The sequence below is a fragment of the Atractosteus spatula genome, chromosome 11 (genome assembly GCF_055471065.1).
Source record: "Atractosteus spatula isolate fAtrSpa1 chromosome 11, fAtrSpa1.hap1, whole genome shotgun sequence".
Taxonomy (NCBI): Eukaryota; Metazoa; Chordata; class Actinopteri; order Semionotiformes; family Lepisosteidae; genus Atractosteus; species Atractosteus spatula.
The window spans coordinates 33345100-33369271 of NC_142716.1; the positions used below are offsets into that span (position 1 = coordinate 33345100).

A 24172-nucleotide genomic window follows, 5' to 3' on the forward strand; every position below is an offset into this window, starting at 1 on the left:
AAAATGCTCTTTATCTGTTAAAGTACAATAGCAACTTTCTCTGACATTTCATTAATAGAGTCATTTAATACAAATGTCATTCAGAATAGCATTTCTAGGACTGCTTCAAAAACCTGCCCAGTTATACCGTATATATGCTCAGCTCCTGAAAGTGAGATTATTTATTTGATAAGTGTTACCAAGCAATATTCACCATCATTCACATAGAAATTCTGGAAATCCTTTACCTTACATTCTTTGTACTGTATTTGATTTGTCAATGGAACTGACAAGAAACAGCAGAGTGTGCCAAACTGTGGGGATTAAGAAACTGGAATCCTTGAATTCAGTTATTTTAATGCAAACAAACATCTGGCAGTGTCCCTTCACAAAGTATTTGGGTAAGCATAGCAGGTAGCTGGAATCAAGTCTGCAAAAAAACAAAACAAAGAAAGGGGTTTTATACAGTAGTGTAATTGTTGGAATGTAAATTTTTTTCACTCTTTTTTTCATGTAGCTTTTTTGCATGAATCCAGACATTTTTACTTTCAGTCAGTTTACTGGCTTTAGCAACAGATAAGTGCTAGACATAATCTTTTAAACCTAATCCATGTCATCTAAGATATACATTATTCAAAAGTCAATGCAATGTTAAATTCCATGAGAATTATGACACAATGTTATTAAATTGATGACCGGGAAGTCCAGATGACCATACAGTCAGAGAGACACAGTCAACCACTCTGTTCCAATACCAGCATCATAATAGATAAGAAAGAAAATATTCCTCATTCCAGATGAGCATCTGACAAGAATCAAGAACAAAGACTTGCACGAGACAACAGGAACCAACTAGACATTGGAAAATTTCCTGAATTCTGAAACTGCCCATTTTCATTGACCAGATACTGAACAAACTTGTGGTCTAAATAGCATGCCTGGCGAAATGAATAATGTCATAAGGTCTTGGGTAATTGTGCAATGTTATGATGATTAGTTTGTACAGTTATAAAACTTAACTTTAGTTTGTTTCCTAAGTTGTATCCACAAGACATGCAGCATGAAGCACGCTTGTTGCATAGTCCCTCCTGTAACATTGTAATAGCAAATGTTTTAGTATTAGAGTTTTGAGGATATTCTACAAACTACTCATCAATTACTTAATGACTGTACATAATGACAATGTAATAAAGAGATCTGTTTCCAAAGAAATGAAATGTAAAAACACATGCACATAATTTAAAATATCACCCTAAAAACGCCTATTATAAAGATATGTAAAAATAGCTTAAAATAATTGGAAAGTAAATTTGACATAGAAAGTCAGCTACTTTTTTTCCCAAGCCTTCACAAACTCTAATAAACAACTAAATTATTCTAATTCGATTATATGGTGCACCATAAATAAATTCCAAATACTGTAATAAAAAGTTCTGAGTGATGTTAGAAAGCTGCTTTACTTGAAGACATTATAAGTCAACACTGCAGGTTTCTGATGAAAAGGGAAGATTTGAATGGTTTCGAAGGTAACTGACAGGAAATGGTGCAGTGTGTTTTAATGTGATCTGTGGGTGTATGAGTTAGTAACGAAACTGAGTGACTCACAGATTCACTCGGGGTTTGAATGCTGTAGGGAAGTAAACTTTTTTTTAATTTTTTTATTTCAATAAATGATCATCAAGGTTGAGACACTTTTAGATTAGATACGAAAACCATTGACATAAGATCACATACTGTACGTTCACAATAGCACATGACAGCATCTATGCAGGCCCCACACACTTACACATAGGCTGACAGGATGAAGCTCTGAGTTTCACACACACACAGACCTATTCACTAGACTAGAGTGCATCGCTGAGATATACTGTACTGCACATATTCTCCCAAAACAAAGCCATTTAAACAGCAGCATTGAAATGGATGAATTAGGTAAGTGTTTTAATGCAATTTTATGTTTAGTAGGAGCGTTTGATATACGTGAATTTATTGTATATTTCAGAGATGTAATTGTTTTTTATTTTCCAGTTCAGCAGGTTTTTTAATGACTGAGTCAAGGATTTGAGAATTTAAGAGTTACTGGGCAATAGAATGTTTTATTTTGTTTTGAATAAGATTCAGTTGAGCGTTTCCGAGGTCTTAGACATGGCGTGATCTAGAGAATAAAGTCATACAGGACAAAAGAAATTGAGAATATATAAAGAAACAGATATACAGCAGTAATTTGAGAAAAATAACTGCAAAGGGGGTATTTTTAAAATTTGTTTTTAGGTGAGGGCGTGGGTGAGGAGGTGTCACTCAGGATAACAGCAATGTAAAAGTATAAAATGGCAACAGTAATAAAATATTTCATACTGTTATTACGTTGCACGAGTACACACGCTCTGCTGAAACAACAAAGGACAATTCTGATTTGTGTGGATTATAAGAAAACTGGTGAATGTTAAGGACAAATACAATAACAATCACTATTATTATCTTGTAGACGTTTTACTGGAGGAGTTGGCTGTGAGTTCTTCCCAGAGTTCAGAAGGGCAAGATAATACCTCTTCAAGAGGCAGCAGAGGAGATAACTGGGTAAATGGGGTAAATGGGTGATTTTAGAGGAAATTCTTTACACCAGTGATGCATAGTTCTGCGCTTCAAAAATGCACAATTAAAAAAAATCTGGTTACTTTTTATTTAAGAGTATCTTAAATAGAGATCTATTTTGAAATAAGTCATCAAAGAGAACTACTGTACTGTATGTAGAGCGGTCAGTTATATATTTATAAGTATTAAGCTTTAAGGACTTGCCCAAAATGTATTTTCATATTAGTGTAAATTTGTAAAACCTTTATTTTTCTGTTGCTAGACAATGTAACCTGTAAATAAATGATTAGATACATCTGTGGCTCTCTGAGAAAACTTTTAATGAACAAAGTTTCATGAAGTGAAAAAAGTAAAAATCTTTTAAAGGATGTAAGTCTCTGATACGCTACTGTACATCTCAATTTTCAGAAAGTCTTTGGCAAGGTCCACTAGGTTAACAGAACTCTTCCTTAAATGTTTGCTAGTTCAAATTTAATGGATTCAAAGCTGGATTTCATGTACAGTATAGCGGTATTAAGAGTAATCTGTGAGATGAAATAAGAACCTGAATCCTCCACCTCTTGTCTGAAGATCCCTATGGAAACACCTATTGAGTTGCTGAAATGAACAGCAGCACCTTTATTCTGAACTGAGTTAGTTGACTCCCTTTCACTCCTTCATGCTAAGAACGTTCAGCGAATGTCAAATATAGCCCTGACACATAAATGTAGTTTATGAAATAAGATTAAGTTGAATGAATTATTCAAAGATCATTTCAAATGAAGGGTGTCAATAATTTTGTCTAACAGTATAGGAATGAAAAGTACAGGTACCAAACTACGAATCGCACACTGGTTGACTATGCTGATGATACTGTAAACGGTAAACGCAGGGAAAGGTATCGCTATTCAACATCAGTGTAAGACATAGAAACGAGCAAGTGCAAACAGACTCAAATCTAAAGCAGGGAAAAATTGTAAGGCATAAATAAGTACAGTTCTACACATGTGCAGAATGTGTAATGTGCAGAAGACATAGCAAATGTATTTTCAAACTTTGTTAAACAAGCTGTATGCAAGGATATACAAGGACTATTTGAAGTAAATTCTGCTATGCAGCACATTTTAATCATTAAGCAGAATCTACAGAGCAGAAGAATAAATTAAAGGACAGGCTCAATAAGGAAATACCATTAGCTGTTAATTCCCTCTAATCAGACATGTCACTAAGATTAAATAGCTAAAGGGGCTATTTTGAATTTTTTAAAAAAGGTTCATCTTCACGACAAATTATATATAACTATAACATTAACAGTAGCAGTTTTTTTAATCAAAAAGCTTCCAGTCTTCTTAAGCTTTTCAATAATAAGTAAAGGGTGGTAAATATCCCCTATACTTTGGATCAAATGTACATGTAAAGACTCAGACATCTCAGAATGAATCCTGTGCATCAAAGACTTACAACAGCCTATATACTATATATTTTGTAAAGATGTAGTCTACCAATCCAGCTACATTTTTAGAGCCATTCATAAACATTTAGGAAGAAGCACAACTATGTCTCTATGTACACCTGCTATTGGCTATCTAGGAAAAAGTACCATAAGAGTTTAAACCGTATGTATTTATCTTATTAGAAGATAAGGAGATTACATTCTTTAAAGATATTTATTCTGAGCAGAAACTAATGGCATGCACACAATTTTTCTTTTTTTTAGGAGTTTAGCACTTTATTCAGTTTATCCTAAGCAGATAGCAGCTTATTTGTTCTTGTTTTTGTCAAATTTCAAATTGCACATCTCCTGTTTTACTTTAAAGTCTACTGTACATTGTTATTGTGGATGCATCTCAGGTCCTGAAGAGACCTAAACCAGCAGGTTTTGTGGGCCATTATTCCAATTGTGATCAATGAAACAAGGGATTTGTTCAATGAAGTCATTTCATTTAAGAGCTAAAATATGATAACTCGTCAGCCATCAAGGACCAGAGATTTCTTAATTGGATAGATTACTCACAAGATTTGTCAGTGGATGGACACCCCTACTCTAAGAGCTCAAATGAAAAAAATCTTGTTTCTATTTGAATAATAATAGAGTCCAGTATAGCTGTGGGACCCTAGACCACGTATAATCAATCAATATATAATCAATTCTACCTTTAGACTGATACAGTCTGATGTTATCTGATAGTTTCCTCTACAAAGGTCTTCCGGCTGTGACATAGACCATTAACACAGAAGGTGGAACTGAAACATCAATAGGGAAGTTGAGAGAGGAATTTAAAACTTACACCTCCCCATAATATATACTGCCCAAGCCAAACTGGACTTTTTAAGGACGTCTGATTGGAACACAAGGAAAATGATTCTTCAGAGATTTACTCCAGGTGCTTAAGTAATTAAATCTTATGTGGGATACTTACCTGGGCCACACAATGTAGTTGAAGTACTAGATAATTTTGTATTCATACAGCATTTTGATCTTAGTGAGGCTCTCGTTTTAATGCACATATGTTTAAGAAGGGATTTAGTTTGATCAATCAAAGCATCTTAACCATAGGGACTAGGCTTGGACATTGGTTCTTGAAAAAATGCAATTCTTCTTCAGGTGTTAATTTCAATATCCAAGTTTGAAGCTTGTTTCAGTTTTACTTGCCTCATCACCTCAGATATGATTTTAACCCACAACACTTTCATTCAGTCTTTTATATATAAAAATGTGGCATGTTCTCTTTTGATTTCTGGTGCTGTATGGTTCTCTTTGCTGGGACAAGTGGGCTGACCTTAACTAGACCATTCAAGGATTTGACACATCTCAGTCCCCCTGCAATGCAGATGTGTCCCATCCAGCATGCCTCAGCCCTCATCTGGATAGATGTTTTATTGATCATGGGTATGGAATTCGGTCTCCTCATAGGTTCTGGGCATTATCCTGGGAATGTACCTGGTCACCCTTTGTACCTATTCCAGAGCAGCAGTGTCAATTTGGGGAGGTCTGAGTCAGTCTGGGGTCTGCCTTTGCACCTTCTCTTTAAAGATAAAGACAGACATCCACTGAGAAGGAATAAAATCCAAGCAACTGCATGGAGAAGAAAAACACATTGATGACATCAGAGAATGAGAAAGAGAGAAAAATATGGTTAGAAGCCTCTAATTTGCTTAAACAAACAGGAAGTCTCGAGATATTTTCAGTATCACATCATTTGCAAAAATTTAATATTAACTATATCGAACAAATTGAAGTATTATTTACTGTACTATAATGTACTATTTATTCAGTGATGCTGCACTTAATTCTTTAAAAAATTATTGCTTGACCCAGGTGACACTGAGCATGCAGTAAAAAAAAACATTAAAAACTCCATTTGTTTTCTTATTCTCACACAGCCTCATGTGTATGTTATTATTTTTATACAGCTGTACTTGAAATCTGCATCTTCTGCTGTTCCTTTTATTCGCTTGTGTTTTGTCTTAGACTTAGAATTTTTTAATGTAAAGAATGGATTACCAAGACACATTCTGAAAGTGGAGATAAGGATCATTTTAAACCGAGTTTTCACACTGCAATAGAACCACAGTTTCAAACTGGCATCAGACTGGTCATTGTTTGAACAAGTGTTTGGTCAGAGAGTATTTTCTGTTTTCACATTCCTGCGTGTTATTTCTGAAACATATATTTCTAAACTAAGTTTACCCCCATTTTTATTAATGATAAAAAAACAACACAAAAGTTAAATAAGTTAATTCAGTAAGCTAACATTTCCCTTAGGGTTAAGGTTGTTTTCAAAACGAAAAACCAAATTCTTTTGTTTTTGTGACATTAGAAACTGGATGCATTTAACTTAAAGCATAGTGATAATTTTGCAGAAGATCAAAGCAACAAGGCGGTTTTATCAGAGCTTCTTAGAAACACCTTATGTGATTACATCAACAGTCCATGCATCTGTGTTTCCTGTCTCTTAATATTCTGCTAAAGTGAGTTTTTCCTTTTGCAAAGTAGCATTCTGTTCTGTGGTTTAAGATGTTCTGTATTGCTAGTTTTTATTATTTGGTTTTAATGAAGCTGTTTAGCAAAGTAAAAAAAATGCTCGCTGAGTAGTCTGTCTCATGTACCTTTGCCTTTTCAGGTCCAGCCAGTCTACACCACCAAACTCCCAGCAAAACCAGCACAGGAGATCGAGAGTGAACATGTATACAGGTGAGACTGATACGGTTTTTTAAAAATATTTCTGAAATTAAACACACAGAAGGGAAAAGAGACAGAATGAGTCTCAAAATCAAAATGCATCTGCACACACGCAAAATTCTTCCCCGGACTAGTCACTGTTTAGACCTAACTTAGTCTAATAATTTTTTATTATCAGCTCTAAATTGCTAAACCAAATGACTTTTGATATTTAGAATATTCTCAAACAAGCATGAGTATTCAGTGGTAATGTACAGCCCAAACTGAAGCAAACAGTTGAAGCTAGAATGTCTACATGCACAACTGAAAGCTCAGATTTCAAAATAAACACGTACACAAACAACAAGACACATCTTCCCACCTGAATACCTCCCTTCACAGACAAACACACATATACAGTATATATACTGTATATGCAGGCAGACATAATTTTAATTATGACTAGATTAGTAATGATGTGTTTTATCTTAAACTGTAATTTAGCCGAAACTACAGTATACCACAAGTTTTTGTCTTGTAATTAACTGATACACTACATAGTGTACACATGGCAAATTGGTCGACTGCTCTGCTGTTTCGGTTAAATATAATGTGGTTTCTGTGGCCACAACTGCTGCAAAACTACATACAAAGGCAGGAACTGTTTTTCCTGTGTATACTAGTGAGGTACCTCACCCTGAGGAGGCCTGTTTGCTCAGCCCCGGATCAGCAACACGGGAGCTGGACGCCATAATGAGTGGACTGCTGGAGCTGGACCTGGGGGTGAGAGGCCACAGACATCATTTTCTTTCTGCCTTCTTTCTTTTTATTACTCTAGTCTATCGAGTCCAGGCCCAGAGAGTTTACAGGGTGCAGGCCCACAGAGAGAAGAGTTTACAGGGTGCAGGCCCACTGAGAGAAGAGTTTACAGGGTGCAGACCCACAGAGAGAAGAGTTTACAGGGTGCAGACCCACAGAGAGAAGAGTTTACAGGGTGCAGACCCACAGAGAGAAGAGTTTACAGGGTGCAGACCCACTGAGAGAAGAGTTTACAGGGTGCAGACCCACAGAGAGAAGAGTTTACAGGGTGCAGACCCACAGAGAGAAGAGTTTACAGGGTGCAGGCCCACAGAGAGAAGAGTTTACAGGGTCCAGGCCCACAGAGAGAAGAGTTCAGAGTTTCTGAGTTCAGACCTAGAGAGAAGAGTTTATTGAATCGCTCACAGGGAGACGAGCTGCTGTTACACCATGACTGGGCGAGTGGAGTTGACTCAGACATACAGCAACACGCTGCAAAGAGAGGCAGGAGAAAATGAAGGATGCCATGCTGGTTTCCTTCACTGTCCCATTCCCTTGCTGAATGATGCTATACAATAATGTTGCTTTAGATACTCAGATGAACATTCTCTCTCCATTTTTATCTCCCAATTTTATAAGAATCGTGTTTGAATACAAATTGAATATGAGGTCATGATAATAGGAATTTACTCCAGAAGCTTATGAAGCCTAACATACAGTACATTTTACAGATGGCAAACAATAACTTGCCACAGTAATGTACTTAACCGGAAAAGAGGTGAAATGTAGATCTAAGCTGATTATGAACATAAAAAATAATCTTATATATAAGACTCTGTAAGTTTTACTGCATTTCTAACCGAAGGCATACACTCCACTAAATAACACATGCACTTCAGCAAGTTTTTGTTTAACTTCAACACCAGGTCCCTAATATTTCAGCTCAGTCATTCTTATTGTTGAAAGGAAATAAAAACACATCTCAGGTCAAAGTTGGGATGGGTGATAACTCCCATGAAAGGACTGACCTGGCCAGAATTCAGTAGTATTAGTTTGGCTCCTGTCCTTATGCAAGGTGACTTAAAGCATTAAATCACAGAAATGCATGAAGATACGATACAATAACATGACTGCCAAGTGCAGACAAGGGCCTCAGGTGCTGTGTGAAAAATGTAGGTACAGTACTTACATTAAACAAATGGCAAAAGAGAAAGAATATGTACTGTCCCAATAAACATTGAAAATAACAAGCACGTCAGGATAACGATGATGTGTTAAAAAATACAGATTCCTAATAAAAATTCCTAATGTGAAAATATTCTCAGCCTAATTAATTCATTAGGTACTCTTAAAAATAATAATTTTGAAGTATGAAGCTGCAGGATCTGGAAACATTATACAGACACCTCTTCGGCCGCCTGCAGAAAAGGACTCCACTTGAAATCTTTGGTTGGCATGGAAACAACATTTATTTTGGCAGTTTAGATATTTACTTTTGGACGAGCTCTTTCATATATTTTTATTTCAAATGACAGTGTATTTTGGAAACCATTTACAGTTGCCATGTTACACGAAAAACAATTCCAGAATTCCCTGAAAACGTTCGATCTCTTCATAAATATTTTTAGCTGCCTGACAGATCTCCCTCCTCTGTGCCCCCGGTCCTCGCAAAGAGGGGAAAGGAGAAAGAGAAGGAGCCTGAGAAGAAGGACAAGGCGATGCACAGCCCAGCAGAACCGGAGACAAAGACCACTGGCAAGACGCCCAACAAGACGCCCACCAAGACAGCCCAGCACCCTCCGGGGGCAGAAGGAGCCTCCATAGACCACCTTCTGGGTGTCCTCAGCTCTGATATGGAGAAGATGGGTGTGCACACCGCTGCCAAAGGCCATTGTGCTGCTTGTGGCAAGTGCATTGTGGGAAAGGTACTATGAAGTAATAGAAGTCAATGATGCTCACTTTAATAAAAGCAAATATTAATTTATCTGAATGTTACTGAATGTTGTTTTAGAACCGGGCCTCCTTAAATGTTGAAATAATATGCTTCATATTTGCTTACTGGTAAAGTACACGCCCTGGTACTTAATATTTTCAGGTCCTTATATGAGCAAACAGGTTTACCTTGTTGTCTAAGATGATTTGCAGAAATGTACACAGATATGTGCAAATAACATTTTAAATACAGCGTCTTGAACAGGTATCCATTCCCTTCCAGTGATGCCCCCTTTTGTTATTGAACAAATGATGTACAAACGTTTTTTTAAGTGAAAATTTTTAATCAAACTTGAATGCTCAGATTCTATACGTTAATGGGTAATCTGTGACAAAACTTGGAAATTGCTGTTCATCAACGATCCCCAACCAACTTTACAGAAACTGAGCGAGTCTGCAAAGCTGGTAGACATCCAAAAAGTAATTGATGTCAAAGATGATTCCAACAAGTATTTGCTCAGGGGGTGAATGCTTATGCAATCAACATATTTTAGCTTAATGTTTTTTTTGCAGCGCTTGTCGACATTTAAATCCTTTCCTCCATAAACGTGTTCAGTTTTACAAGGCACTTTATACTGTTTTCCTTTATTAATCAGTACATTTACAAGAGTGTGCAGCTTGGGAAACCTGACATGGATCAAACTTGTTTCTTCCCTGCTTTATTCCTCTCTTTCTCCGCTCAGGTGATCACAGCTATGGGCATGACCTGGCACCCCGAACACTTTGTGTGCTGTGTGTGTAAAGAGGAGCTTGGAGTTTCATGCGGTTTCTTTGAAAGAGATGGAAAACCCTACTGTGAGACAGACTATCAGAATATCTTTGCTCCTCGCTGTGCGTACTGCAGTGGAGCCATCTTGCAGGTACAGTTATAGTCAATTTCACTTTGGAATCAAGGAATTAAAGACTGTGTATAAAAATCGGCTGAACAGGGTATCTCCAGGACCAGGGGTGAAGACCATTTAAAGATACCAATTTATCTATCCTAGGAAGTAAGAGGAGACAAAAACACCCACCAAAAAACAGTATGAATATAGAAAGAATATGCAAATTGCACAAAAAAGGTGCCCTAGTCTAAAATCTAACCCAGTACTTAAGTACATAAGGCAGTAGTGTTAAACACATTGACACTGTGCCATGTGTGTTTGTTACAATGACATTCCATGTACTGTAAGCCCTTCGGTGGATTCCCTGTGCTTTAGGGATGTTCTACCAATAACAGGTAGAACTTCTTGAATGTTAAAATGGCCTCTTGCACCTTCCAGTCTGACATACAGTACATTAAATCGGCAGGAGATCTTGTTCAGTACGTGAGATATACAAATTGTAAATAAATAAATAAAAAAAAGCTGAAATCAACATTCCAGCTTCACACTGGATGGGTTCTGGTTGGATCTCATTCTGCTAGACGACGCAGTAACGCTTTTTACACAACTGTATCCCGAAAGCTAAATGCTCTGTAGAAGGATGTATGCTGGTAGGATTGTATCCAGTAGTGTCATCTCCCCCACAGAACATCCTGACAGCACTGGACCGCTCCTGGCACCCAGAGCACTTCTTCTGTACAGCATGTGGACAAGTGTTCGGCTCAGAGGGTGAGAGACAGAAGCAAACACACACTGACACGTACTGTAGACTAAGGACTCATTCAGTGATGGTAATGTGTAATAACTGTAAATTATTGTAAATATAATAATAATAAGCATGCTTATTGTGTGCTTTCTACAGGTCTCGTATTCATTAACAGAACTGTTGCTCACAGCAGATAACCTAGTGCATGAAGCATGTACTGTACTACAACTGAGTTGTTTACGGTACCTATAATGATTAAATATATGCAAATATTTCTCAAATACCACCAGCCAGGTTTTCATTACACAAAGGTGCACAAATGATTATCACTTTCACAAGGCCGACTCTTGTTATGCTAAATTTGGCTCTCTTGCACTGTCCAGCCTCTATGTTCCTGACCTTAGTCCCAGCTCAGCTTGTGTCCTAACTTGCCCAGGGCTCTGTATCTCAGGCCTAAGGCGATTCCTGTGCTCTTGGCCCCACCACCTTGTGAATGTTCATTACTGCTGCTGTTGCTACTGCTGTACAGACAGGTGTACACAGTGGGCATCTTAGCTTCCCTGTCATAGTCACCAGAAGATGTCTTACCTACAGTGCTGTAGCACAGGCTTCATGCATCACACTTTATAGAAACAACTATCAATCAAACAAATGTAAAGCTAAACGTTGCTAATTCCTGTCTCAAGCAGAAAAAAATATCCAACACATAATTAAACAGTAATGTGAGAGTAAGGATTCTGCTTTAGTGAATGAATTCCAGTCGCTGATTATGTAGTACAGCTGGTCATACAGTAGCATATTTTTTGTCCTAGATCTTTTGACAGTAAGTTCGTTTCCTTTGATTGTTGTGAAATAGGCTCGCTGTGTTTCTAAATCTTCTGGCTCTCTTCCCTGACTCCAGCAACAGGAGCCCTGCATTATGTCCATCTGGCTTTCTATTGTTACTGTACCTCAGATTCCCCTGTCAAGACCCTTCTTTTGTCACGACCGGTTCTTTCCGGGCCCTATGCAGACGGCACAATCCGGATTTGTGAGGAAACACAGGGGAAAAAGTCATGCAGGAGAGGGTATGGAGACAGGGGGGCATGTCCTAGGTGTGCAGGTGTCCAGGGGGAGTGAGTCCGGGGCGAACAATCCAAGACGAAGTCCAAACAGGGAATCCAAAACAGAAGCATAAGTCCATGGCCAGGCAATCCATCCGGGGGATTAAAAACGGGAACCGGGTTGGAACCGGGTTGGAACCGGCAGGGGGGATCAGGAACAGAAAGTTAAAACTATAACGGAGCCAGACGCAGCAGGACCCGGGCTCTCACAAAACGGAATTCAATGAAGAGCCTCGAATGACGTCTGCGTCTGGCTTTTAAGGGGGAACTGAAGAGGGGCTGGAATAAGGAACAGGTGCGGGGAATGGGGCAGAACAAGGAAGGGCTGGAGCGCTCTTAAGAGGAGAAGTAGCGATCGTGACATCTTTCCCATTAGGAGTAAGTCGCCTTCCACGCTGTGCAAATAAGATCTCATTAGTGCACTTCGTTGAGGGTCTATTTGGAGCCCGGTCAAAATCCATTTTCATCAAAATCCATTTTCATTCTCTTAGATACCAGTAAGTAGGCCCATAAACATCAGGGTGAATACAGAATATCATAGCTTCACTATTTCGCAGGCGTCCAGTCCGCACTGCTTGTATCATGCGTCTCTCAAGCAGCACAGGAAGTTGTTAACGCAAAGCTGATGCCTTCTCCTTTCTGCAGAAATAGCCATCAAGAATTAAAATAACTATTTAGCTATAAACAGTTTTATTACAGTAAGTGGGTTGCTTGGTTATTTGAACGGTTCTTAGCGCCTGGTCTTTGGTCAGGTTATTGTTCCCTCAACTGAGCGAGATGAAGTCAAATCTTTTGTTGGAAGCTTCTCGTCTACGAACCCTTAGCAACAATAAACAATGTATAAATATAGGAAGAGGAAACCTCATAGTGGTCACTTAAACCACCCAGTTCTAAAATCAGTTTGAAAATTAAATTCATTTATTATGTTTGATCTCTCTGGTTAGTACTGTACCTTGGATCAAGACCTTGAGATTTAGATCTATGCTTGATTGACTCATCTCACAGGTAAGCCGCCTGTACCCCCAGGACGTCTTGACTCCCATTAAATTAAGTTTTTAGTACAAGTTCAGTTTGACTATCACTAGTTTACTATACCAGGCAGAAAATCTGTCCAAACATTTTGTAACCAGTTTTTCCAATTCAGGGTCGCGGGAGAGCCGTTGCCTTTCCCGTCAAGCAACAAGCGCAAGGCAGGGTACACCGTGGACGGCACACCAGTCAATCGCACCGGCCGAAAATATTTATTATAATAAAATAATACATATTCTAATAATAATAATAATTAGGTATTATATATAACAGAATTTATTCTATGTCTGGTCCCCCCGCTACAAAGCTGTAACTTAGTGATTTAATGAGGTTGTCTTTGTGTTTGAGTCATATTCACTGAGTGCGCGTTTTCCAGCCCGAGTACCCTCCTGATCCAGCCCCCCGTGTGGCGTGTTTCAGGTTTCCTGGAGCGTGAGGGCGAGCCGTTCTGCCACACAGATTTTTACCGCCTTTTTGCGCCGAAATGCTCCGGCTGTGGGGATCCAGTGAGGGAGAACTACCTATCGGCTGCCAACGGCACCTGGCACCCCGAGTGTTTCGTGTGCGCAGTGAGTTACCACCCGCCTCCGCTTTAAGATCAGCTGTAACGCTCGATTCAGCAAGGAGAAAAAAAAATGTTCCACGGGGTACGGAGTTAATTATCTAATAGATAACTTCTATCTAATAGATAATAGATATCTAATGTGTTCACAATTTATCTTTCTTTTCGTCTTCCAGCTGTTAAGCACTGAGTCTCCCTGTAATATTTGCTGCTTTGTACAATTACATTTTCACATACAGAAAGTAAAGACTGTGTAAGGCGTTCAAAACACAAAGGAATTGCCTTCCAAGTATATTACTGGTCTCTTCCACACAGCAATGTGACACTCCTACACTAGAGCCTCATTTCTATTTTGGGTCACTCGCCTCTTCCATGTGCTGGACCTTCTCCCTAGCAAATATTGAGTAGCATAAAATAATGGAAATAATTCATTCAGTTGTGTCCCAATGCCAACAGTGAATGTGCAGAGTTTGGATTGTACTCATTATATATTATATATTGTATATTGTACTATACATTAGAGTATATTCATAATTTCTATTAGAATCTCGTAGCCTTATCTGTGTCAATCGAAAGTTGCACCTCTGATCTTCTGTGAGTGTTAGAGTGTTCAGAGAAGCTTCTAGAGTTCAGATCATCAGAAATATTACTGTATGTTTCTGATTTATGACTGATACGGAAAACATGTTGATCAAGATTGTAGGTCAGGCAGGAAATTCCATTCTGCAATCACTGTATCTAAAGAGGATGTTCACAGGTTTTGAAGGGGATTGGACTGCCCACACTGCCTTTAAAAGGCACATGTGGAAACCCCATTAAATTGCCAGCAGCTGCAATTTACCCACACATACTCTCACCCACATGCTTACACACACACACGCACATACACGCACTTACCACATGCTTCCACACTCACACACACACATACTCACACCCACATGCTTACACGCACACACGCACATACCCACACATACTACATGCTTACACACTCACACACACATACTCTCACCCACGTGCTTACACACACACGCACACTCACACACATACTCTCACCCACATGCTTACCCACACACATGCACATACTACATGCTTACACACTCACACACACATACTCTCACCCACATGCTTACACACACATACTACATGCTTCCACACTCACACACACACATACTCTCACCCACATGCTTACATGCACACACACACACATACTACATGCTTCCACACTCACACACACATACTCTCATCCACATGCTTACACACTCACACACACATACTCTCACCCACATGCTTACACACACACACACACACACACACACGCACGCACACACACGCACGCACATACCCACACATACATGCTTCCACACTCACACACACATGCTCTCACCCACATGCTTCCACGCTCACACTCAGACCCCCTCGCTTTGCTCTCTCCGTGTGGCTGTGCAGGACTGCCTCAGCCCCTTCCAGGACGGCTGTTTCATGGAGCTGGACGGCCGCCCCCTGTGCACGCTGCACTTCCACGCCCGGCAGGGCACGCTGTGCGGAGGGTGCGAGAAGCCCATCTCGGGCCGCTGCATTGCGGCCCTGGGGCGCAAGTTCCACCCCGACCACTTCGTCTGCGCCTTCTGCCTGCGCCAGCTGTCCCAGGGCGTGTTCAAGGAGCGCGAGGGAAAGCCCTACTGCACAGGCTGCCACGAGAGACTCTTCCTTTCGTGAGCCCACGGTTTGCTCCTGGTTCGTTCTTGGTCTTTTTTTATCTAACTACACAAGTACATGCTCACTAATTTTTACAAAGCTATGATAGTTTAGGGTAAAAAAATACTGATTTAATCTCTTCTTTACTGCACGTACAGTACATTGTCACTTGATAAGTGCACACTTCTAAATACATTACAAATAATCTGCTGGATGGGAAGGATAGGGATGGGGAGCCAGTGCAGCACAGCTAAGTAAATCGTTTCAAAATCACTGTAGCTAAAACATCCCTGAAGCAGAAAAAAACATTAGAAGAATTTGGATGTCTTTATCTCTAAATAAATCAAACAGTTAGATATGTCCTTTGTGGTGGCTCATAAGCTTTGTTTTCAGTTCTGAGTTGAAAACAATAATGGTTCTAAATTGGATTCTGCTTACATCATGTCTAGTGTAAGAAACACGACTGAAGGTGTTTTAACTCTTAAGTTAAAATGTAATTAATAATTTCAAGCTACAGTACATGGTATGGTCATTCATCTTACATCCTCACTGCAGAAAATATTGATGTCATCATAAAAACCCTTACAATGTGGCATTGGAGTAGACGTTATAACAGAAGTGAATGATATGATTAAAAACAGGAATTTAACTTCAACTGATAATTCAGCTTCAATAATGCTGACCAGATGTCTAGATGACACTTAATGCCTTCTATCATGTGAATGGTTGCTATCTTTCAATCTATTTGATGAAATGTCTGTCGATGAAGACTTGTGTGTGCCAAAACGTAGACAAGTTATGATAAATAAATAGTTTGGGAACTAAATAATTTTGGCACATTGGCAGAGGTTAGCATTGCAGTGCTGGGGCTCTGGGCTGTCTGCATGGAATTGATAGGTTCTCCGTGTGTTTGCATGAGTTTCCTCCCACAGTCCAAAGGCATGCTGGTAGGTAATTCATTTCTGGGAAAACTGGCCCCAGCGTGTATGAGTGTGTCTGTATTTGTGTCTGAGTCGGCCCTGTGATGGACTGGCATCCCATCCAGGTTGTATCCTGCCTTGAGCCTGTGGCTTGCCTGGATAGACTCCAGCTTCCCCCACAACCCTGTACTGGATAAAGCGCTGAGAGAAGGGATGGATGAAATGTACTTTATGCAACATCTCCCCCTAGTGGAAAACGTGACTGTCCCAATACAGAATTACAGCACCTCAATGCACTGAAACCTCCGGCTGCAAACATGAATGGATTTTAGTGTCCTTTCCTTGTGAGTTTGTTACATGTGAGTGTTGATTTCATTTCTTTTTATCTCTAGCATGGAAATATCTTCTTCGATCTACTAGATTGCAAATCTGCAAATGGGTTGAAGACAGAATGAACTCACTTCATTATCCGCCACTCTTGATTCAATGTGTAGTATTTCCAAATGAGTTTTGAGCTTTCTTAAAGTATTAGCCTGCACAAGGTATTTTACATATGTATGTGAGTGAATTGTGAATGAATATGATATGGTTAATAGAGAATATGATAAGGCAATATGAAATAATAATTAATTGCATGTTTCATCCTGAAGAAACCCAAAGCATTTAAGTATAGGAGGGAACCCCCTCACCAACCAAACTCCTACAATGCTTTAAAAGGTCCTCCTGTTATCAGTTTTAAAAGCACTTCCACATAGATTTTGCTTGTGTTCTGTAGTCAATGTTTTACATGATCTATATGGTTGAACTCAAAGGCTTGGTGGATGTGAATTTTTCACTCAGGTCCCCTTGTAGTCTAAAACAAATGAGTTCTTTTAGCCTGTCTGTATAGGACATTCCTTTCTAAAGTACCTCAGTGCTGTTCGTTGGACTTATTCCAGAGTGGCAATATCTTTTTTTTTGTAGCATAGTCGCCACCACTGCATACAAAATGAGATCTCACCAGTGTATTGTATAATTTTAACATATATAATATATATGTACCTGTATACTGTATATATGAACAGTTCTTGATTTTGATTATATACTTTTAAACTATATATCCTAACTTTGTGTTTTATTTCTTAGCCACATTGTCTGGAAGACGTAGATGATATCAGCCTAAACATTTGTCGTTTTCATAAGTTGTATCTTCAAGCTCTTTTTTCCCTTTTTAATATTTGTAGTTTGCTTTTGTTATTTCTACTGGACATATACCTGCTAAGATTAAATGCCATCTGCCTGAAGTTTGCCACGAGTGCCATCCATTTTTTTATTTCCTCTGAAGCTTCTATGGTGCTTAAGAATCCTCCTATTTTGATATAATCTGACAAGTTTACTAGTTTGCTATACAAGAATCTAAATCATTGCCTTATGTCAGAAATAGCAGCGTCCTAATACAGATCCTTGTAGTACTCCAATAATTATATCACTCCAGGCTGAACATTCACACCTGTACTGTACTCTAACAATCAGTTCTTTATTTAATTTCCATGAATGCCTACTGCAGATATTTAGAGAATTAATCTTTGATAAGGAATATTATTAAAAGCCTCCTGAAAATTGACATATACATATGTTTGATTTGTATTCATTATTGCCTAAGTGATTCCGAAAACTATGACAAGATACTGTAGTTAATCAAGACCTGCATGTACTAAATCCATGTTGACTACCCCCTAGAAGCCTTATATACCTTATATTATAGATGATACTTATTGATAGCTTATTTCTAATCAAAGTTTCTGTACCTTTACCTTACAGACATATTAGTCTGTTCAGTGAGTACAGTAAGTGAGTATGCTCAGTATACTCAGTGATTAGCCATATAAATAATTCTGCACCTTTCTGCCAAATATGTTTTCCTTTTCTCACACTCTCACTTCATGTCTGTGTACCACCTGTTGCTTGGAGAAGCTGAGTGCCTTGATTGAGAATCCTGTGAAAAGTCTCAGCTGTGTCCTGGCTGTGGCAAGAAACTCCACTGCGGAGAAAGAAGAATAATTTAGATTCATTTCCTAGACCGCTTCATCAGAGTCACAGTGGGGAGGAGTGTATCCTGGCAAGCAATGGGTGCAAAGCAGGATTCAACCAGTCAGTCCTTCTCAGAGCACACAGACTCAGGTAAACACATATTCACACCAGGGCCAATTTCCCCAGAAACCAATCAATAAACATGGGAGATAACCAGAGCACCCACACAAACACAAGGAGAACATACAAACTCCACGCAGAGGGCACCCCAGTAACTGAACCCAAAGCCCCAGTGCTGTGAGGCAGCAATGGTAACCACTGCACCATTCACTATGCCGCCCAAGAAAAAAATGATTTTTTTTAAAAAAAGTTAAGTCACAGTATGAGGAACAGCTAAAGAAAAAACGTACTGTATGTGTTTTTAGAAAACAACCCAAACCCCTCTGACCTCCCAGTCGGGTAATCTGCCACATCATAGCCAGTCCACTGAGGAATGTTTTTTAGAAAAGAAAAGTAAATTGCTTTGGACAAATGGAGTTCATAAAAAAATGATATATGGAGTAGACAGGCCTGAAGCATTTCAGCTGGCTTAGGCTACGTTTCGGCTGGCCTTGTTTATCAATGTTGCATGCCAATGGCTCCCACTGTCTTGGTCTAATTCCTCTGGATCCTGATTTCAGAAATACCAGTGGAGTCTGGGTGACCATCAGCTCCCATCGCTGCCAGATGAAGGCCCCGAGAGGAAAGCACTGTCTCTCTATTTAAACTGAGCACTCTCTCTACAGGCAGCTCTTTAAAGTTCATGTTGATCTGCCAAAAGCAGACATGGACCATCACTGAGGTTGAGGATGTGAAAAGCATTGCACTGGGACTGGAGATGCTGTGCTAGCATTTATTGTGGCTCCGAACGAACCGTTTTGTCTGCAGACGGAAGACAGAACATCTGGTGCTTCTGGATTTTGGATGAAGACTTTAAAGTGGGAGAGACAAGATGTCTCTTTGGCATGCTCCTATTGTTTTTGAGCAGCATCTACAGAATTCATTTATTCTATGCAACTACTGTTACTCTTTCCAGGCAGCTCTCCACCCAGCAAATCTGTATTTGATGCTTTTCCAGTACTGCTCTCTAATGCCTTCAGTTCCACGTCACTCATAACTCCTCTCACCCTATTTACTCCTCTACTGGCTGATTCATCATGCGTTCTACTCACTGTCCAGGCTGTCCTTCCTGACCCATCTCTTCTCCCAGAACCTTGTGGCTCCAGCTGCCATTAACCCGGCATCTCTAATCAATTTACAGAGCAAGAAAACCCATCTGTTGAGATGGTTCTTGTAGATCTTACACTCTGCTCTTGCTTTGCACCTTATATATTATCATGCTATTACTATAAAGATAACTATATTATTGTTTTTAGCCATAGTAATACCCTACAAGATCTCATTTCTGGGGCTGTGATAAGCTGATAAGTTTCTGCTAGGGGTCATGTACAGTACATTCTGTAATGAAAATGTGTGATCTAATTATATTAAAAAAAGATAACTGTTCAATGATTACAATTCGAGGAAGCCAAATTTGGTCTCTCAAATATTGACAGAAGAAATCTCTTTATCAATGATATTCTTATCCCGGTTCCAAATAATAGTAGCATCTAAAGGTTTGTATGAAGCCTTTCGGAGAAAAAATTGAATACAGGAAACCTATATTTTTTCACCTAAAGCACCACAGATTAAGCATTTGGAGTGTAGACAAGCCGCCTCTGCAGGACTGTGATGTAAGTAAGAAGAGCAGGTAGCTTAATATGAGATTGTCCTGAAATGAATAAGTACCAGTCAGCTCGAATGTGTATTACATTGTTCCTCTGATGTGGAGAGGAGAAAGGAGGATTACGTATAAGGAGCCTACAGTATGATTATGGAAGATAGGAGAATCTTGCCTTGTCTTCTGGGATTCTGTGATTCCTTCTTTCAAATGACAAGTTGTAAACAAGCACTTAATTGCAGGACTGAAACACAGTCCACAATGTCTTGGGAGAACACTAGGTTGAGTTTAGTCTTGAAGGCTGTGTGGAGAAAGCTCATTCCTCAGTAGGAGGCCAAGATACAGAAGTGTCAGGATTAAACAGTCGATGACAGTAAAACAAAGGAATAGAAGTAAAACTGTAAATATAGTTTAGACCACTGCAATTTTATGATGCAGCAAAGTGTAATATGAGGGTGATTTCCTTTCCATGTACTTTGAAAATCCTATAACAATCCTATAACAAAGTCTGTCCCAGTATCCACTAAGTAGGGACAGTAGATTGACAGACAGCATGCAGTTATAGTATCAAAGTACCAAACACAAGGCACACTCCAGAGATGAAAATGGGCATCTCTGAAAACCGCCACTGGGAATAACAAAATATTTCACAATATATAAAAAATAACAAAAATAATAAATATTGTATATAAAATATGAAAGGAAGAGCACTTGCTAGTTGTTAAGACGTTTTTCATCATATTAATGAAACCGTATCCCAAACACATAAAATCTTAAGATGAAAAAATCTTAAGTGCCGTTTGTCGGCACTGCTTGTAATTTTTGGATATACCCACAATGCCACTGGCCTTACACCAGACCTGTCTGTACTTTTAAATAATCCTTACACTTATACAGCACTTTTGTTATATATGGACACTCCACTCAAAGTGTTTTACAGGTAATGGGGACTCCCCTCCACCACCACCAGTGTGCAGCATTCACCTGGAAGATGCGACAGCAGCCATATTGTACCAGTACGCTCACCACACACCAGCTATTAGTGGAGAGGAGAACAGAGTGATGAAGCCAGTACATGACTGAATCTATGATTGGTAAAGTTGAGGGGGTAATTTGGACAGGATACCAGGGTTACACACCAAATCTTTTTCAAGAAACACCCTGGGATTTTTAATGACAATGAAGAGTCTGGACCTCAGTTTTACGTCTCATCTGAAGGACAGGCAGTGTCCCTGTCACTATACTGGGGCATTAGGACCAACATAGACCGCAGGTTGAGCACCCCCTGCTGGCCCCACTAACACCTCTTCCAGCAACAACTTTAGTTTTTCCCAGGAGGTCTCCCATCCAGCTACTGACCAGGCTCACACTGCTGAGCTTCAGTAGGTTGCTAGTTGTGAGCTGCAGCATGACATACCTGCTGGCAAGCTAATTTTTTTAAATTAGGGATTGTGAATGGCATTAATAAATTCAATATATTTACAATATATTAACAGACATGTCATATTGTCCAACATCTTCTGTACATTAATTGGATGTTAGTAAAAAAAATCCCTGATATTGGATATAGCCTGAACCATAACCCTAACCATAAGGTTTTCATTATTTAATTATTTTCGTCTGACATAATTTATAACATGGTTATACTCTGTTGTATTTGGGGATCCATCATTAATAAAGTGTTAATTTATTTTCTGTATACAGTTATAAAGGAAACAAGAACCTACGTTGCCAACCGTTATCTCTAGTCTAACCAGGTTAGTAGTCTAATTTCTATGGAATTCATCCATCACTAATCTAGCAGTATTACGTAACACTACATTTGTAAGTTTTGTGTTCATGTAAAGTGTTTTCGGCGACCCTTGTTAAACACGCTATGCAAAAGAATTGAACCGTTTCGAATTCAAGCTTCGTGTGGGACCATTCGTGTCATTCCCGAATCCGTCAAGAGAGGGCGCCCTAGTGTCGGCTGACCGAGCGAATGCTGTCAGAACCAGCGGTCTTTCAACACAATACCAGTGACCACTTCGTGATGTCTATAAGTGGGAGTGAGACTGTGATGACATTTTACGATGATAACTGATTCGTGCACATATATCAAAACAAGCTTTTGTTTTGCGAATGCAGCTGTAGAGAAGATGACTAAATTCTCTGATGTTCATTCGATATTGACCAGCTGAAGGTTCACACAGAACCCCTTTCTCAGATAGGTGTCGTCAGCATGTACTGTACCGTATAGCACTGTCTTGTTCACTGCACAGACGATCCGATCTAGAGGTGCAAATTCTTTTGGGGACTTTTATCTATTGTTTTTTTTTATCTACTATCTATTGAGAAATGTTTATAGTACTACAGTCATCAATTCAAATAGAGTTTACATATTTTTTGATCAGCAAGATAGTTCATCAAAGCCAACAAGAGTTTATTTTTTTTTCTCACACACTGGAAAAAACTCTCAGGTATGTCAGCAGCTGAAACTGAATTGGCTAATGACTGCTTTATCACTAGAGGGAATGCCTGCATTGATCTAGTCTTTTGTGAACAATCATGGTAGAGTGACTGCAAACATAATACAGTGTGCTTTGAAGTCTATTTTGAAACCATTCAGCTAGAGTCCAAAACAAAGGTTTGCAGTTTCAGGACTGCTATGAAGGAAGGAGACCAATTCTAAGAGAAGCACAATGAAACAAACTAGATCTGAAATCCGGAGAGAATGGAGGGTAACAGTTTAAGATGTTCTGCCTGAAGCACGGAACGTTTCTTTTTCATGTAAGGTTGTGGAAATGATCATTAGAACTCAATTCGAAGACAATCTGTATGGCATTAGGGGTAGCCAATGGATTTAGAAAAGGCAGATCTTACCTTGCACTTTAGAGTTCTTTGAAACTTTTACTTAAACTGGCTTTTATGAAAAGTTCCTCAGTTACTCATATAAGACTCAAATAAGACTATTTGTATTACTGGCATTAGACATTCATTGTATTATCAGTGTTTGAATTAAGTACTGGTAAATGGGAGGAAAACAGGTTAGGTAAGGGTTAAAAAATTAGTTAATGTAATAAGTTAATTATTTTTGGATCATCTATATTACTGGTCAAGATTCTAGTACAGTTAGTAAACTAGTCACTTTTTAAAAGTGATACAAAAATGTGAGGATTAGGTACAGTATCACGGGTGAAGTTTCAAAAGAAATACAAAAAGACCCAGACAACACTGAAGAAGCTACCATGTGAAAAATACTTAATTGTTTAAGTTGGTACTGTATGTCCTTTTCATCTTCTAAGCTATTTGAGGACACAAAAAAGATGAAAAAGATATATATAGTTAAAAATGTAGAATTTAAATCAAGTAAAAATTGTATGATGTATTAGTTAGATTTTATGTAGAAGATAGTGTACAATTTCTATCACCATGTTGCAAGAGATATTCTCCTCTTGAATCAGTCTAGAATAGAACTGCCACATGTATTTCCCACCTAGAGTATTCATTATGTCTGTATACCGTACAAAATCAACTACCATGCTAATCAATTTTATTTGTTAACCATTTCTTACAAGACTTTTGAAAAGTGATCACGTCAGCTAAATGTACACTTAGATTTACTCAGTTTTGAGGTAAATAATTACAGTTGCCAGGCAATACAGTACAGGAATGATAATTGCATCTGCAGGCCTTAAAGTCATGACAGCCATTCTCAATACACCATCAACACTGAACTGAGCACAGCAATAATACTGTCATTTATGTGAACTATTTTAAATTAAAAGTGATGTTTTTTTGAACAAGTAAGTTGGCTTACATCACTATCAGTCACTTGCAAGCACAGGTTTTCCATAGTAGTGTCTTGCAAACAAACCTGCTCTTTACAATCCCCTTCATCCCTTCATTTTCAAACTGCTTCACCAAGTACAGGGTCATGGGGGAGCCAGAGCCTATTCCAGCAAGCATGGGGCGCAAGGCAGGATACACCCTGGATGGGATGCCAATCCATCACAGGGCACACACAGACACAGACACACACAC

At 39.0% G+C, this 24172-nt stretch overlaps 1 protein-coding gene across 3 annotated transcripts; it reads left to right on the forward strand.

Annotated features, from left to right (window-relative positions):
- The first annotated feature begins 1561 nt into the window (after positions 1–1561).
- Positions 1562–17663, forward strand: lpxn (leupaxin). Of its 3 annotated transcripts, none has more exons than XM_088927329.1 (10): positions 1562–1911; positions 2465–2556; positions 6675–6745; positions 7396–7495; positions 9184–9435; positions 10186–10362; positions 11013–11094; positions 13624–13772; positions 15212–15499; positions 16773–17663. In XM_088927329.1, exons 1-9 carry the CDS (start codon positions 1899–1901, stop codon positions 15479–15481), a joined length of 1206 nt encoding a protein of 401 aa, XP_088783455.1. In that variant the 5' UTR covers positions 1562–1898; the 3' UTR covers positions 15482–15499; positions 16773–17663. The 3 variants fall into 3 exon arrangements, 2 of the variants coding, with proteins under 2 accessions (XP_088783455.1, XP_088783454.1); XR_016093740.1 differs by having other exon boundaries at positions 1565–1911; positions 9139–9435; positions 13942–15499; XM_088927328.1 differs by having other exon boundaries at positions 1583–1911; positions 9139–9435.
- Positions 17664–24172: the final 6509 nt, after the last annotated feature.

What these genes read in the sequence shown, in the direction of transcription:
- lpxn (XM_088927328.1), top strand. An exon ending in GCAGCAGAGGAGATAACTGG is followed by an intron (nt 2,557 to 6,674) that starts GTAAATGGGGTA and finishes TTGCCTTTTCAG; the next exon opens with GTCCAGCCAGTCTACACCAC. An exon ending in TGCTGGAGCTGGACCTGGGG is followed by an intron (nt 7,496 to 9,138) that starts GTGAGAGGCCAC and finishes AAATATTTTTAG; the next exon opens with CTGCCTGACAGATCTCCCTC.